Genomic DNA, 17,437 nt, shown 5'->3' on the forward strand with positions numbered 1-17,437 from the left:
AGACTATGAAGTCAATATTCTAAAGATGGCAGAGCAGAGAGAAAGGAAAAAACTAAATCCTCTATGACATAATTGAGCTGCTATGCCATCACCAAACTGCCTACCTCTGGGACTTCATGATATGAGGGAAAAAAATAAACTTCTATTTCTTTAAACCATTGTAAGCAAGGTTTTCTATTACTCATAACCAAATACATTCCTAATGGAATCAGAGACCTTCCAAATATTTTTATGGCTATTTGGGAAAGCTCTTTCCTGAGGATTGATATGCTAATAGAACGCAGGGCTGGACTACTGGTTCCATTTTTGCAAACACACGGGGGAAAGCCTGTCTGAAAATGAAGCCACCACATAGGAAAACAGAACAGAAGAGAGTCAGATTCCTGGCATGAAACATCACTTGACTACCTGAATCCAGCAGAGCCTGAAGTCAGTGGAAGCTCAAGACTTTTCAGCTGTATGAGCCAGTAAGTTCCCTTTTTTGCTTAAGTCAGTTTTAACTGTCTCAGTGGAAAGAGTCCTGACTGATGCCACATGCAAGTATGTATATTAATCAACCAACACAAGTATATTAATTTGAGGCAGTAATCTGTGACTTTAAGAAGACAGCCAATAAGATTCTCCTTCTGTATATGTATATTTTTTTATAAAGTCCCAACAAATAATAGTACATATTTCTGTTTGTACAAATTATGTAATTAAATGCATAGAAAAATATGTCTGGAAAGATACTCTAAAATTAATCCAGAGGAGACTAGGATGGCGTGGGGGTAGCTATGGATGACCAACTCTCTGTAAAATTTTTATTTTACATGTACTCACATATTACTTGCATATATACAAACAAAATTGAAAAAAACTGCTTTGAAGGTATATGCGCCAGGTATTGATAAATTAGTTTAATATTCCCGATACTGGCCAGTAAACTGAACATAACAGATCTTGTTAGTTCTTTCTATTTATATAGAACCTTCCTCTAGGTTAAGACTTACTGTGCTCTTCTAAGGGAGTTAGGGCCCAAATGATTCTATACTTCTAAACTAAATGCAACAGAAGGACATAAGCAGCAGGGGGCTATTTAAAATACCAGCACCTACATCTCTAGTAGTAAATCTACATTTACTAGTTCGGGCTGGTTTTAGAAGATAACACACTTTACCCATTGCCCTTTTTGCCTGTGAAAATGGAAGCTCTGGAGTCACTAGAATCACAGAGAGGGAACCACAAGGGAAAGGTAAGGCCTTGACCAAATGTCTGGCAGGTAATTTGAGAGGACTGTCAAACTCAGTCTGTCATTTGGTCTATCAGTTAGATCAACCAGATCTTCTAATGATCAATCAGATCATCTGAATGCCCAGTTTAAAAGAAAGCAAGGCAAAGCCCAGGAAAATTAGTTGCCGAGTCTTCCTGTTCAAGCCTTCTCTCTTCTGTTTCAGTTTGTTGTTCCTAGGAGAAGTATTCCCCTTACTCACTCTTCACATCATTAAGCTGTTTTGTCCAAAGGAGATTAGGAAAGTGCTTCTAAAAAATGCTGCTAAATCGACAGGGTGGAGATAATAACCATCTTGTCTTTCTCAGCAGTGACTTGGCTGGTTGCAAGTAATATTGATCAGTGCAAATCTGGCAATCTCTCTTCATACTTCTTTTCTAACAACATTCACATCTGATTCTGTGTTAGTGGCAAGAGTGCAATAGAAACAGCTTCACATTCCTGGCTGGAATAAGAGATACCAGGTATTTCGGCTCAGTATGTGGAAAGGATATCTTGAGTATACATGCACTAGGTTATGGTACTGAGGTCAAAGCTCCACCCCCAGTAACTTTTCCCGGACACATCAAAAATCAGGAGACAAAAGCCAGGGGTCATTTATTAGCAAAGGTGCTACAAAAATATTTACTATTTCCTATAGCATTGGGAATTACTATATTCTATTGGGTTTGACAAATATTTGAACATTTTCTTACTTATGGCCATGACATAAAAAAATTAATAAAACCTACAAGTAATGCTTTTGTTTAAAAATTCTCATTTCATTATTCTGTTGGAAGAAAACTCTGCCCAAACAGATGGTTACCAGATACAGAGCCCTTCTTCTCCTCTTACCTGTTTATGAGGACCCCTGAGTATGTGTGCCTTAGCACCTTCACAAGCTGTCCTCATTGCTTCCAGTGATGGTGTGCCCAAGAGATCTGTGATCAAATCCAACTACGAGGAAACACGAAGTACAGATGGATAGTAAGCTCATGGAAACAACATTTCATTACTCTTCAATCACAGCGTTAGAGATGAGGAGCAAAGTCGGGGGAAAAGAACATTAAGGCAAGTTCCAGATTAACTGGTAGGAGCCTCTACTTTCACTTTCTGGCCTTTTTAAAAAAAAACAAACAAACAGATAAATGTTTATTAGCAATCCATAAGATACAAATAGAGAAAATAATTTTGGCAAGCATGGCATTCTAAGGCTATAGTAATTTAGGGTCTGCATCTGCCTGCCCCGTGTCTTGATACCACAACCTCTATGATCCTTGTAGAAACGAACTGCTCTCTCAGTGATGGCTAATGACTATTCTGTTCAAACAGTTAATCAATGGATTCTGATGCTTCAAACGGATTCAGGCTCATCAAGGAGCTAATCCAAACCAGGCAGCTGTGATTTAGTAAATACTCAGAACATTCACACCTGAAATAAAAGCTAAGTTTGGGCCAGTGCAGACCCTTTACATTCTAGTTATGCTAGAAATCTCTTATACTGGCTTTAAAACCGTGTGATTTAGAAAACTATGACACCGCATAAGGCCACACCTAATTAGCTGTGCACAATAAAGGAGACCAATAAAAATGGTCTTCTCACAAACAAGTCTTTGGAGGTAGCAAACTACCTTAACAATTTTCTTTAGTGCTATGATTGTTCTAATTTCATAACCCAATTAGCAATAACATTTCATTCTAATTCCTCCAGGATGGAAAATTCTTATCCAGAGAATACTTATTTTCCTGGTTCTGGGGTTGCCAAATACAAAGCACTATTTTCTGCACTTAACTAAGCTATGGGGTAGCCATCAGTATCACTGCCCTCCAGGATAATGGAGATTCTCAAGTAGCTTGTTTTGCACAGAATAAAAGATCTCTATACAAAAGCTCTTTGGGAAAAGTGTGTCGGCGATACTTTTGGACCTCTAACAACTACACTAAAGGCCGAAGGAAATGACTGGCTCATGAAAACAAATGGAAATACTGAGAAAGTTGTCTAAAATGGGTCAGACCTATGGATGAGAAACATTTTTATGAAGTCTGCTGGTACTACAGTACATAGGGTATTTATTTCTCGAAGATAAAAGAGAAAATGCTACAGAAAATATCTACTTCCATTTAGAAGTTAGACTCTTTTTTCATTTTAGATCTTGATTTCTCACTCCAAAATACACTGATGACTGATAGATGTGAAGGAGACTTCAGCGGCTACATCAGACTGGCAAACTCAAGACCTATGTTATTTCTCTAGAAAATGAGATATTTGAATCCCGTTCCAGTTGCTTCACACTTTCCTTTGTACATTCTTTTCAGCAGCAACCCAAGATCCTTGTTCAATATATAGTATTTGAATAACATCTTAATTTTTACTTAAGCTTTTCTGTATGGCAGCTTATGTCCAGATATGACATATCATCTTACAGGTAAGTCTGTTAAACTCTACCTTCCAAAGAAATTGAATAGTAAAGTGAATATTATCAATAGTATCCAACATTAGATTATATATGATAATTTTTTATCACTAGGATCAGTTTTTAAAGATGTAAACTTAAACAAAAAGACTGAATGTATAGCACAGAAATAAATTTAAATGTTGATCAGAGCATATATAGTTTCTAATGTATCAGTTAACAATTCTTGGTAGATAGAGCATAAAGGAAATGATTTCACTTTTGGTCAAGTGCATGAATTATTTACAAAGATACACAATAGTTAGGGTGATCTTTTAAAACGTGATCAATCAAATCTTAACACTCCCTTGCTCAAAACCCTTGCTCAAAAACAGAGAGCTTTCCATCACACTTTGGATCGAATAAAATCCAAAGTCCTTATCAGGTCAGGCTCTTTCTCTGTGACCTCATCTCTTACATACTTTTCCTTAATCAAGCCATCCCTCCAACACGCCACACTTGTTCCTGCCTCAAAGGGCTTTGTTATACTGGTTGTCCCTTTTGTCCCAGGTATGCTCCTGGCCTCACCTCTATCCAGGCACCTTCTGCTTGTCCCTTTTCCTGGAATAATTCTTCCCGGTATCTTGCTCCCTCATTTCACTTGGGTCACTCCTCAAATGTTACCCTTCAAAGAGTCCTTTAGCACTGCTCTGCTCCATCATCATTCTCTATCCCTAACCTGGTTTAATTTTTTCTTCATAGAATTTATCATTACTTGGGATATTTATTGGTATACTTATTTTCTATCTCATGTGAAAGTTTCACAAAGCTTTGTCTTATTTATGGCTGTATCCCTCACACCCTGGCACACCACGACCACCAACATAACTGCTAACATTGCCTAAGTGCTTACTAGACCCCAGGCCTTACTTTCAGCTTTACCACTTCATTTAATCTGCACAACAATCCTCAGGAACAGTTTAACTTGCCCAAGATTTGATAGATAGCAAATGGCAGAGCTAGGATTTGAACCCACCAATTTGATTCTACGGCCTGACTCATCTTTGTTACATTATTCTCACGCAAACAATATTGTTAAAATTTATGAATAAAAAATACTTAGGAATTACCCCAAAGAAAATATGGGTAGTAATGAATTAGCTATAAAGACAGACAGTTAAAGTATAATATCATGAACGGTTTCCTAAAGCTACAGTTTAATCAGCTCCTGATGTTCTCTGCCACATTTAAATATTTTAGCTCAATAAAGGTTAGAAAGGGTTTCTAAATGTTCATAAAGAAGTCAACACTTAAAATTTATATTCTAAGCACAAAGTATAAGTACATTAAGTCACCAAATACATTTTCATGTCAGATCCATTCAGTTAGAAAGAACAGAGGCCCTCTAACCACTGAAGATTACACCTGTGCAAACTGTTACATCGGAGTCTGCTGCCATGCATCAGTGCGTGTAATAAAGTCAACATTCCCTCTAATAGGCTCGTAAGTTGCAAAATCAATCTCTCTGTAATCTTCAACTTCATAACTTTCTGAATTTTAAGTGAACTTGAATTTGCTAAAAGCAATTTAGACAGTACAATGAATAAGCCCAAGACGTGTGCAAGATGGTTTTTCCTTTAAATCTGTAACAGAATTGAAAAGCTCCTAAAGCCTCAAGTGAAATCATACCTGCTGAATGGGACTCTGTGCCTGAAACAGTATTCTTCGTCCTAGTAGTTCTGCAAAGATACATCCGACAGACCAGATGTCAATAGCATTGCTGTAATGACGGCTGCCCATCAGGATTTCCGGAGCCCGATAATACTGAGTAACAACTTCCTGAGTCATGTGACGGGATTCATCTAATTCTTCCACTCTGGCCAATCCAAAATCACAAATCTAAATAGAAAAGATTATCAAAATATTGTCAAACAAATATATTTACAAGTGAAAAAGTAAAACAAAATAACAAAAAACTAAAATCTTGATAGACCTCTGAACTTTGAAAAGTTTTCAATGATATAAGTAGAGTATATTTGTGTCAATATAATTTGATCTTATTTGGATGAAAGGGAAGAAAATTCTCAAACTTCCATATTTTTATATAAAATGATATAAGATATGCTTTTCACTTTTCATCTGTTTTCAACTGTAACTAAACAAACAAACAAAAAGCAGCTGAATGCATACTTCTAGGTTTAATGAACAAATCAAGCTAATTTATTTTCAAGGCTGGCTTATGGAGGAAGATATTACAAGGAAAATCTTGAAGACCTCCTGAGCTAACTATGTTCACTATCTTTTTTTTGTTTGTTTTTGGCCCACCACATGGCTTGCAAGATCTTGGCTCCCCCCACCAGAGATGGACCCTGGGGCCCCGGCAATGAAAGCGCCAAGTCCTAACCACTGGACTGGAGGAAATTCCCATGTGTTCACTACCTCAATGGAATATATACGGTAAAATTTCTTTAAAGCTATGGGTTTCAAACGGAGTCCTGCTGAATCCAGTTCTGAGGAGGTACTTCAGGAGTTCCATTAACATTTTACCTAAACTTCACATGTATCTATTTAAAATACACACTCAAATGTGTGAATATGTCAAAATGTAGCACACTGTAGAATACCAATGCTAACAGGTTCCTTCATTTCTTCACACCATAAACATTTAATTAATTGAGTGCCTGTTATATTTTAGACAGTATGCTAGAACTTGGAGACATAATGGTAAATGAGAAAGACTGGTTAATTTACATGCAGACCTAGGAATAAATCTTTTCTTGCTCTTTCTGTTTAAGTGAAAAATATTTGGAGGTTGCAAGGTGAGCTGTTAGTAAATAGCAGCAGTGCCACCACCAGCAACTTCTGCTTATTTTCAGGAATTAAGATTTTCTTGATACTGGGCAACCAAAACAAAAACTGGGAGCACTGAGGATAAGAGAGGAATGACCATCTAAGCTCCAGTGTTCTCACTGATTAACTCTGAGCCAATATTATAAGGGACAAAATAACACTTTTAATCTGTCTTCTAAGTTGAGGTCCCAGCGTAATATTTCATCTGAAAAAAGGGTCTGGAGGCTTAAAAAAATTTGAAAACCACTGCTTTAAAGAAAACAAATTTTACCTCTAATTTTTGGCAATCCTCTCTTTTTATCTTGAGTGTATTATGTCTGGTCACATCAAATGAATTCATGTTTGTATGTGGGGATGAAGAAGTATAAAGCCAACATCTTTAAAACTTAAAAATGAAAGTAAATTTCCAGACCACACAGAAAAAACTATACCAAAAAGGAAAAAAGGCATATGTTGTTTATCAAATCCTCCCAAAGGCCAGTGTTCAAATAACACATAATATTTAAACGCTCTATTACTTGGCCAAAAAATTTTAGGATATCTTTTAAAACAAAATAAAACTAAAGGAAAGAACTTAAATCCACTTTATTTTTCTTGTATTTATACTAAAAAAAAAAAAAACCAAAAAAAAAAAACCAACCACCTACCCAGCAGAAAATGTTTTCTCTTATAAAACAGATCTGGAATCATTTTTGGCAATTTATCTGGAAGACAGGCTAAATTCAAAGTAAGAAGCTTATATGGTCAGATAACCAAAAAGATATTGCGATTTCCAGCAAAATTATCTGTTTTGTGCCTAACAGTAAACAAAATACATTCACAATCTGAAAGGATGTTAATTTTAAAAAAATGTTTTATCATAATTATTTTCTATGCATTTTTACATTTGAAAAGAGAGAATTAGCATCAGTAGACTGGCACTCTACTCTGGCTTTTAAAAGTAGGTTGCTAAGACAAGTTAAAGGAACAGAGCAAAATTTCAATTTGTTCTGATCTGTATGTTGTTTATTCATAAATGACATTTTCTTTTAGTTACTCATTCATGTAGCCAGAGGTTACAATACCGTAACGATTTGGAAAATGGACTGCAAGCAGTTAATGGCATCAAGCATGACAGATTCTACACAAATGCTTTGTGAAGTTCTCCAACCAGAAACTGAAATAAGAAGAAACTGGCTTAAATTGTCATAAAGTGATTTGGTCTGAATAGGACAAAGAATTCCTGACTATAAGTTTTTTTTTTTTAAAAAAAAAACAGGATTTATTTATTTATTTATTTACAAAATCTTTACTTATTTATTTTTGGCTGTGCTGGGTCTTCATTGCTGTGCGCGGGCTTCTCACTGCGGTGGCTTCTCTTGTTGTGGAGCATGGGCTCTAGGTGCACGGGCTTCAGCAGTTGCAGCACGCAGGCTCAGTAGTTGTAGCTCGCGGGCTCTAGAGCGCAGGCTCAACAGTTGTGGTGCATGGGCTTAGTTGCTCCACGGCATGTGGGATCTTCCTGTACCAGGGCTCGAACCCGTGTCCCCTGCATTGGCAGGCGGATTCTTAACCACTGCACCACCAGGGAAGTCCCTGACTATAACGTTCTTACTTTTTTTTTTTAAGAATTAAAATAGCTTATGGGGATAGGTTACAGCTCTTCTTATTTTTTCATTTTTATTTAAAAATATTTATTTATTTGGCTGCGCCGGGTCTTAGTTGCCACGTGCAGGATCTAGTTCCCTGACCAGGGATTGAACCCGGGCCCCCTGCACTGGGGGTGTGGCGTCTTAATCACTGGACCACCAGGGAAGTCCCTACAGCTCTTTTTAAAAAGTGAAAAAAGGTGGCAGGGGAATGAACTCAGTGACCTATAGAAGGAATATTTACTTCAGTGGTTTTTGGGACAATTAATTTTCTGTGGAAACAACAAAAGAGTGAACTACAATATTAGTTGTTTTCAGGGAAGATATGAAAAATAGGTGTTTTAAATCTTTCTAGAGTTAAAACAGGAACAGAGTTCTTCAAGGATAGAGTGAAGGGAAATTTTTTATTCAAAAGCAGTATAACACATCAGCTTTTGAAGAAAATTGGCCTGCAGTTTAAAGAAAGCATTTAAGATAAAAGTGAAATTCATTTATATACTTGGTTTTAAGGTTTAGTTTAACTGCCAACAAGCTAAGTACTAATGACAGTCTTGATTATGTTTAAAATAAGACAACACTTATAAACAGTTCTTTTCTTTTTCAAATATATCAGTTGAAATGTTAAGAATATTTACTGTAGACTGAAGCACCATATAATACTTTAGCCACTCATAAAATAAAAGGAATTTTAATTTGCTTACACAGAGATGACTCAGCTCTAGGAAGGCCCTTATCTCTAATTTCTATGATAGGGAAAAATATGGTGGGCCCCTCACTATTTAGGAGCTCTGCTAATACACATCTCTATTAGGGGTAGGGTATATGTACACATGTGGATTTTGCTATTTGTGAGCCACTCTAACAAAAGACAATGGGGTGGGGATGGTACTGGGGTAAGAATAAAAAACTGAAATTGACATCTTGAGATTTGCGGGCTGCTAACCATAATAAATCCTGTAATCAATACCCTTTCAGAGGGATAACTGAGAATTGGCTACTGTATACCATGGAAATACATTTGACCCTTTCCTGGCTTAGTATTTTCACTTTTAAATGTTTCTATTTCCCTACTTTGCTGCCTCAGTCAAACAGCATATAAAAATGTTAGCTGTGCAAAAACATAGACAGTCTTCTTAAAAGCCACACTTGATTCTTACGTAAGTAGAAGCTTACTGGTCTTCCAATCTTTCTTCCGATATACACTTCCTTTATAAGGGAACAATCTGAAAAGAAATCACCTTCTCTATTCTTATTTCTAGTCACACTGCAATTCCAATTCCAATGTTTCCAAAACATGTGCAAAATATCATGAAGAAACCATGAGCCAAGACTACAAGTTAGTTTCTATGAGTAACCATGACTAGTGATATTGCTAGATATTGCTAGAGAACACTGGGTTCTTTAATTTTTGGTAAATTGATGAAAATAAATTTAACCATTTCTTTCACAAAAACATGTTCTTAAACATGCCTTGACGTTCCAATTTTTTCTTACATGTTTAAATAAACTGAAAAGCTACCTTTAGAACACAGTTGCTGTTCACAAGGAGATTCCCTGGCTTAATGTCTCGATGTAAAATGCCAGCTGAATGGAGATATTTCAAACCTGAAACAACAAACAGATTTAACTGCAGATACTTAATTCTTTTTACTCAACCAGTGATTTGGGGAAAACCATAGAGACAAGAGTACAGTATTTTAAATTGTTCTCTAAATACCTGCATAATGAACATGATTAAAAGCTTGACTTAGTCCTATCTCAAAAAATTATAATTTTGCTACAGTAAAATAAAATGTCATCAAAGGTTTGAACAGTCTAGAGATAATGTCCATAATTCGAAAGATTATTTAGGTTTAAGTATATAGACAAGCGTTCCAAGCACTGGAGTTAAGGCTGACCAGACCAGTAACCTTGAATTGTTCACAAGTGTGGCTACTGGAGCTCTGCTATTGATACTCTCAACCTGTGATTGTGAGCTGCTCCCACAAAATAGTTCCCATCAACCAGCAGGGAGCCTTTCCCAGGACAGATCTTCATTGATGAGACAAAATTCAGAAACTTGCCCAGGTTTGTTGGTAGTATTCTCCACCACTAAGAATCAAGAGGGTAATTACTTTAAAAATATTTTTGACATCTTGAAAGACTGTAGGCTTTAGCACTGCTCAAGATCACAGCTTCAAGGTTGAGTCTTCTGAATAAAATATAGCAAATCCCATTTTTTTTTACAAGTGTGAAAAAAAGATCCAATATCCAATATCTCCCCTCTACCCCCACCCCACCCCCATCCCCAAATATCAACAAATCTATAGAAGGTGAACTTTCTAGCTTTAACACTGTGTATGTACTTTAATTCTTTTGGCAGATGCTTGTCAATTTTTATAAAGAATGTCTTAATTCTTTGAATCCCGTGGGAGAAAAAAAGTATTTTACTAGGTAAGAAAACTTTCAGTTTTAAACAACTCTCCATTTGTAAGAGCAAAATTCTGAAGGACACACCTGATGGCCAGAGGAAGCTCCAACAATGTCAGCCCAAATCGCTTTTCTGTCAAGTCAGTGCTCTTTAATGAGCCAGCCTAGAGAATTAGTTAGCTGGCTGTTTCTATCAGTCTCCTCCATGCTTGAAGAGTCATTTTGCTTTTCTAGAGTTGAATTCAGGCATGCCTGCCAACACTCAGGCCAGGCCCACCTACTGCTGGCTTGAAGAATGTATGTTATCCATAGGGAACACAGTTCCTTTTCAATTTAGTCATCTGATGCCAGCCACACACTCCTACTAAAGGCTGTTTAGTGGAAACTTTGTGACAAAGCATTCCTGTTTGACAAACCATCTTGCTTATTTACCTCCCTATATTAACCCCCTCGGCTACCTAATGAATTAGATAGGGCCTTCTCTTCCATCACTGAAAATAAGAACCACTTGGCTACTCTTAAAAGCCTCTTATTTAACATCAAGTACAGAAATTATTAAATATACCTTGGTCAAAAGAAAGGAGTTGTTAGGGAAGAAGTAAGCCTTGGAAGGTCAGATTAGTTCAAATGAAAAGGAAAACATTTCATTTATACAGTGACACTACCTTTTTCTTCATAAAGAAAATCTTACCTCGCAAAATCTGATAAAGAAAAACTTTGACATGATCTGAGCTGAGTGGTTGAGGAGAGACGATAATTTTATGTAGGTCACTCTGCATCAATTCTGTGACAACATATCTTGAGGTTTCAAGTTAAGGAAAGTTCTGAGAATTCAGCCCCCAATCCCTGCAAAGTAGGTACCAGGCCTAAATAACTTCTGTTAAGGCTGGAAAAAGCTTAGGGAAAGAAAGCTTCTAGACAGCATGAAAGAGGTGACAATTCCAGCCCTCACGAGATAAAACACTGCCAAAACTAAAGAATTTTAAAAAGTTAGCAGAAGTAAACAACCAAGTGACTTCACTATAATTAACATTATAAAAGAGAAAAATAAGGGTAAATATTTTCAACGACAGCTGGGCCAGGAAGAGTGTGAAGACCAGTCTGAGGGTCTATTCAGACATGTTACTGGAGTGTCCTTTGACCCCAAGAGAGGGTTGTTGGTCTCACCCTAGGCCACCATGGCACCAATGGAAAAGATGACAACCTACCTATCAACTGTGGCTTAAGTTACTTTATAAAGTATGGTACTCCTAAAAATATGCAAAATGGTTAGTTCAAATCCAAATCTCTCTACAATCTTCACAACTGAATTCATTATTTAACTTTTTATACATTTATACTTCCCTTACTAAATTTTAAGCTTCCCATGCTTTGCACTCTGTTATACCCTCAGGGTTTTGCTCAATCAACACAAGGCAGATGATCAAAGGCTGGGGCACAGGGAGCAATGGAGATGGGAATTCAGGACTCTTGTGAAGGCATCACCTTTTGCTTGATCTAGAAAAGGAAAGATTCATGTCTTACTCTGCCTGCAGTTAAGAACTCCTTAAAAGTCTGGGTGAGTTTTATGATTTAAATAATATAAGCTTCCTTAAGACAAGGGGAGAGGGCCTTTGACTTTAGGAGGCTCCTACCAGGATTCAAATTCTTTTGACACCTTGTAAAAGTCAGTTTCACATTCTGAGTAAAACAGTAAGGCTTCCCAGGCCCTGTGCACCTGAAAGCAGGGAAAGGCAAGACAAAAAATGTCAGTTATTTTGCTTTCTTACATAGTTCCTCAGATCCTAAAATTCTTCTTCCAGAAAGATATTATGGAGGCTGTAGTCTTAGGGTGCTTACCATTAGCTATAAATGAACTAAGAGGTCCTGGGGCTCTTGTTTTAGCATTTACATGCTTGTTTTAAGGGTAAATGCTGGGCTTATAAAAATAAAGACGAGCAGGAATCTGCCTTCAAAACTTAAATTTTCAAAAAGTGATGTTAGGCTTTGTATCTTACCCTTATGAGCTTTAAAAAGTCTCTTGTAGTAAGTGATTATTTGGGGAGAAGGATTTAAAAACACTTCTCATTTAATGTTGTAGCAAAAACAGGTAGGAAAAGGGACAACTTGGGAGTAAGGGAGAATAACTGACAACGCTCGACACACCACAGTTGGAAACGCCCTCCTCCTTGAGACATTTTCTTCAACTGGCTAGCAGGACACCCAACTGTTGACTTTCCTTCTCCCTCTCTGGTTCTTTCTTCTCAGTCCTCCTTTGTTGGTGCTCTTTCCCAAGCACTTAATGTTGAAATGCCCCTCTTGAAATTCCCCAAGAGGCTTGGTCCTCTTCTCTCTCTCTCTCTTTTTTTGGTCATGCAGCACGGCTTTCGGGATCTTAGTTCCCCCACCAGGGATTGAACCTGGGCCCTTGGCAGTGAAAGCACAGAGTTCTAACTACTGGACCGCCAGGGAAGTCCCTGGTCCTCTTCTCTTTCGATACTCACTCTCTAGGGTAATGGGGTCCAGTCCCATGACTTTAAATAACATCCATGCTGATGACTCCCAACTTTGTATCTCTAGTTAATCTTCTTTCCTTAAGTCCAGCCTTGTCTATCAAACTGTCTACTCATCATCTCCACGGGATGTCTAATTGACAGCTCGAACTAACATGTCCAAGATGTATTCTCTATCTTTCCCCCACCACACACTTTGTAGGTGCAGGCTTTCCCACAGCAAACCCCTATTTTTCCAGCAAGTTGGTCACACCACAAACCACAGACCTTGGAGTCAACCTTGATCCCTCTCTCACTCTGCCTCCAATCCTATTGGTTCTTTCAAAACTTAGCCACAGAATTAGAGCACTTCTTATCATGTCCACTCTTACCACCCTGGCCCAAGACCCCTAGATTTCTAAAACACAGTAGCCAGAATACATTTTTCACTGTTATATCTTGTCTGTATATTGAGTCACTTTATTATATAGAAAATGCAATTTTAAGGTTTTTATACTCTTAGGTTTAATTTCTATGTTAGGTTTTATTAACCAAGCTCTCTCCAAAGAAATATATTCTACTTCATAATGAAGGTTAGTGAGGAAATGAGATTTGGCATGTAGAATTTCCTTATAGGAGTTTTCAGTGACATGTTAGAATCTTTCTGTAAGATGATACACATCAGTTAAATTACAATATTATTATCAAGGTTAGATTTAGTTATCTTAATAGTTAAAAAAATTTTTTTCTTATAAAAATTTCCAAACACACAGAAAACTTGAAAGAATTAAACAGCGATCACCATATATATGCTTACCACTTAGATTTACACTTAACATTTTGTCATATTTGCTTCAGTGCACATTTATCCACGGCCCTTTCCATTCATCAATTCATCTTATTTTTTAGATGCACTTCACATAATCATGCTTTAGAACGAAAGACAGATTATGTCACTTTCCTGCAAAACCTTCCCATTTCATATAGAGGAAAAGTCAAAGTCCTTAAAATGTCCTTGCAGGGCCATAAATGATCTGGCTTTCTTCCTTCTCTAACCTCCTGTCACTTTCCTCTTTGCTGTTCTCTGAAAATGCTAGACACATACTAACCTTAGGCCTTTCCTTTTTCTCTGCCTGGACTGTGCTCCCCCAGACATCTACTTGGCTAACTCTTTCACCTCCTTTGTGTCTTTGCTTCACTCTTATCTTTCGATTGAGGCCAACTTTGACTACTCTAATAATGTGTCCTGCATTCCTTGTCCAATTGCTACCCCCTTGCACAGCCCTACTTTTTCTTTTTTCCTTTAGTACTTATCCTACATAATTCACTTATTACATCTATTGTTTGTCTCTCCAATCCTTCTCCATGAGGGCAAGGATTTTTTCTCTGTATTGTTCACAAGTCTATCCAAAAGTCTCAGAAGAAACAATGCCTACATATAGTAAGTCCCCTGTAAATGTCTGTTGAATGAATGAATATATATTGAGCACCTACTAGGTATTAGCCACTCCATTAAGTATTTTAAATATATCATCTCATCTAATTTCCATGGCAATCCTACAAGATAGGTAGTGGTATCCCCAATTACAGACGAGAAAATTGAGGCTAACAGAAGGCAAGTAACCTGCCTAAGGTTACATAATAGTGAAATTGACTATGTTTAAATTGTTTCAATGGCCCTACACAATTTAGAATTTTACCTTCTTTTCTTTTGAGTTATATTTTTAAAAACTCTAATAAAATATCCTAAATGTTCAGTGTTCTTTATAGAAGAATTTCAGCTAATAAATACAGAAGTAATGATAGATTAGGGGAAAAAAAATCACTGTTTTGTAACCTCTATGACACCATGGATCTAATGTACCAATTATCAATGGTTGCTAAAACCACTTCAAAGGAATGAGACCCACATCAACTCAATCCACCACTCAATCTTAGCAGCACTTATTGTGGGACAAGATATTATGTCCCTGTGATATACACACCATTGCCTAGAAAATATTCATGTCTTAAAAAACAATATAATCGGGCTTCCCTGGTGGCACGGTGGTTGAGAATCCGCCTGCCGGTGCAGGGGACGCAGGTTCGAGCCCTGGTCTGGGAAGATCCCACATGCCATGGAGCAACTGGGCCCGTGCACCACAACTACTGAGCCTGTGCTCTAGAGCCTGCGGGCCACGGCTGCAGAGCCCATGTGCCACATCTACTGAAGCCTGCGCACCTAAGGCCCGCGCACAGCAATGAAGACCCAACACAGCCAAAAATAAAAATAAATAAATTAAAAAAAAAACACAAAAAACAAACAAAAAAACACAATATAAGCAGTCTTCTAGTTCTAATTATCAGTTTACTAGAAATATGGGAAATAAAAAGACATCATGAGGAAGCAATCAGGTAAACACACAACGTGGATCATTCTCCAGGAAAAATATCTCCAAAAAATCAATGAGAAAGAAAGAAAGAAAGGGAGGGAGGGAGAAAGAAAGAGAGAGAGAAAGGAAGGCAGGAAGGAAGGAAGGAAGAAAGAGAGAAAGAGAAAGAAAGAAAGAAAGGAGGGGGTTGTGAGGGGAAGGGAAGGGAGGAATGTTTGGGATAAAAAGTCTCAAGAGAGATAATAACCAAATGCAATGTATGTACTTTGTTTAGATCCTGATTCAAACAAACCTGATTAAAAAAAGAGATCTTTGAGGCAACTAGGGGATAGTAAGGAATTAGCTAATTTTATTAGGTTATGATGGTTATGTTTTTAAGGCCCTTACCAGTTAGAAATGCATATTTAAGTATTTTTAGGTAAAATAATGTGATAGTTGGGATCTACTTTAAAATAATACAGCTCCCTTTTCCCCCTCCTCTCAATAAAAAGGAAATGAGACTGGCAAAATGATTATTAATTGCTGAAGCTGGGTATTGTGTATATGATAGATATTATACTATTATCTCTCCTTTTGTGTATTTTTAAAAATTTTCCAAAATATTAAAAAAAAAAAAAATTCATCACAGAACTAGGGAAATACAAAGAAGCCAAAGAGTATAAAAACTACATAGAATCCTACCTCTTTGAATTAACCTATAATATCTTCATGTAAATGTTGTGTATGCATACCTATATGTATATTTAAAACTGGGATTATAGCATACACATGGCTTTGCTGCCTGTTTTCTTGCAGAATTTTTATTAGTGTAGAGGGTTCTAATGTATGGATATATTTATAATTCATTTAACCAATCTGTCATTGTTGAAAATCCAAGTTATTTCTAATTTTTTAAACTATTTTAAATAACCATGAGATAAATATCCTACATATATAGCTTTATGTGAATCTGATTATTTCCTAGTGATATATTCCTTGTAGTGGAATTATCGTGACAAAGTAGATCATATTATATATATATATACACACACACATACACACACACATACATATATATTTTTTAATTTAAAATATCTTGTGAATATCTTTCCATGGTATACAATTCTTTTATATCATTTAAAGTGCTTAAATAGGGACTTCCCTGGTGGCGCAGTGGTTAAGAATCTGCCTGCCAATGCAGGGGACAGAGGTTCGAGCCCTGGTCCGGGAAGATCCCAGATGCCACGGAGCAACTAAGCCCGTGCGCCACAACTACTGAGCCTGCGCTCTAGAGCCCGCGAGCCACAACTACTGAAGCTCGCGTGCCTAGAGCCCATGATCCGCAGTAAGAGAAGCCACTGCAATGAGAAGCCCGCGCACAGCAATGAAGAGTAGCCCCCGCTCGCTGCAACTAGAGAAAGCCCGTACGCAGCAATGAAGACCCAACACAGCGCCCCCCCCCAAAAAAAGTGCTTAAATAGTATTCCAATTTATGTAATATGTCATGACTTAAGCAATCCCCTATCAATCGGCCTTTAGGTTATTACTGTTTTGACTGTAATGTAGCTTTGTGTGTGTGTGGGGGGGGCGGCGGCATAGAGCTTTAATTTTGTTTCACAAAGGATCCTCAATTACGTATAGATCCTCTCTCTGGTTAATCCGTTTCTCTAGAGAAGAGCCCTCCAAACTTCTGTCTTGGAGGGCATAGGCCAGGTTGCCAGTGTTCTGTATAAGTGGGGGATGGGGCCAAAGACACCACAGCTCCGCTCATGCTGCCTCCAGGGAATAAAGCATTATATGGTCTCCTGCGGAATAGGAGACGATCTGAACATTTGAACATCTTACTACTTCTTACACAGGCTTGCAACCAATTCTGTGTTTAGGCCTACCTGCATCCCTACTTTCTGAGATACTTGATGCCTCCAAACCCTGAGCTGCTCTGATGATCTGAGCAAGAACTTGTTTCTGGGTTCTCATTACTGCCAGCAGAGGTTTCTGCCTCTTCTAGTTTGAGTTCCTAACCCTTTACTGACATTTTAGGGGGGCTGCAGGAAGAACTGGCAGTAAAGATTTGTGTTCTATCAAC

At 37.5% G+C, this 17,437-nt stretch overlaps 1 protein-coding gene across 3 annotated transcripts in view; it reads right to left on the reverse strand.

Annotated features, from left to right (window-relative positions):
- NLK (nemo like kinase) overlaps positions 1 to 17,437 on the reverse strand; it is a 146,806-nt gene that overhangs the window by 14,147 nt on the left and 115,222 nt on the right. For all 3 annotated transcript variants that reach the window (XR_451138.2, XM_007183906.2, XM_057536426.1), the window contains exons 4-7: positions 11,221 to 11,327; positions 9,640 to 9,725; positions 5,332 to 5,541; positions 2,105 to 2,206 (exon numbers count right to left, since the gene is read on the reverse strand). Coding sequence is in view for 2 of the 3 variants with exons in the window: in XM_007183906.2 (XP_007183968.1) it covers positions 2,105 to 2,206; positions 5,332 to 5,541; positions 9,640 to 9,725; positions 11,221 to 11,327 (505 nt within the window). In the remaining variant the exon portion in view is untranslated. The remainder of the gene's footprint in view (positions 1 to 2,104; positions 2,207 to 5,331; positions 5,542 to 9,639; positions 9,726 to 11,220; positions 11,328 to 17,437) is intronic.

Source organism: Balaenoptera acutorostrata, chromosome 20 (assembly GCF_949987535.1).
Source record: "Balaenoptera acutorostrata chromosome 20, mBalAcu1.1, whole genome shotgun sequence".
NCBI classification, from domain to species: domain Eukaryota; kingdom Metazoa; phylum Chordata; class Mammalia; order Artiodactyla; family Balaenopteridae; genus Balaenoptera; species Balaenoptera acutorostrata.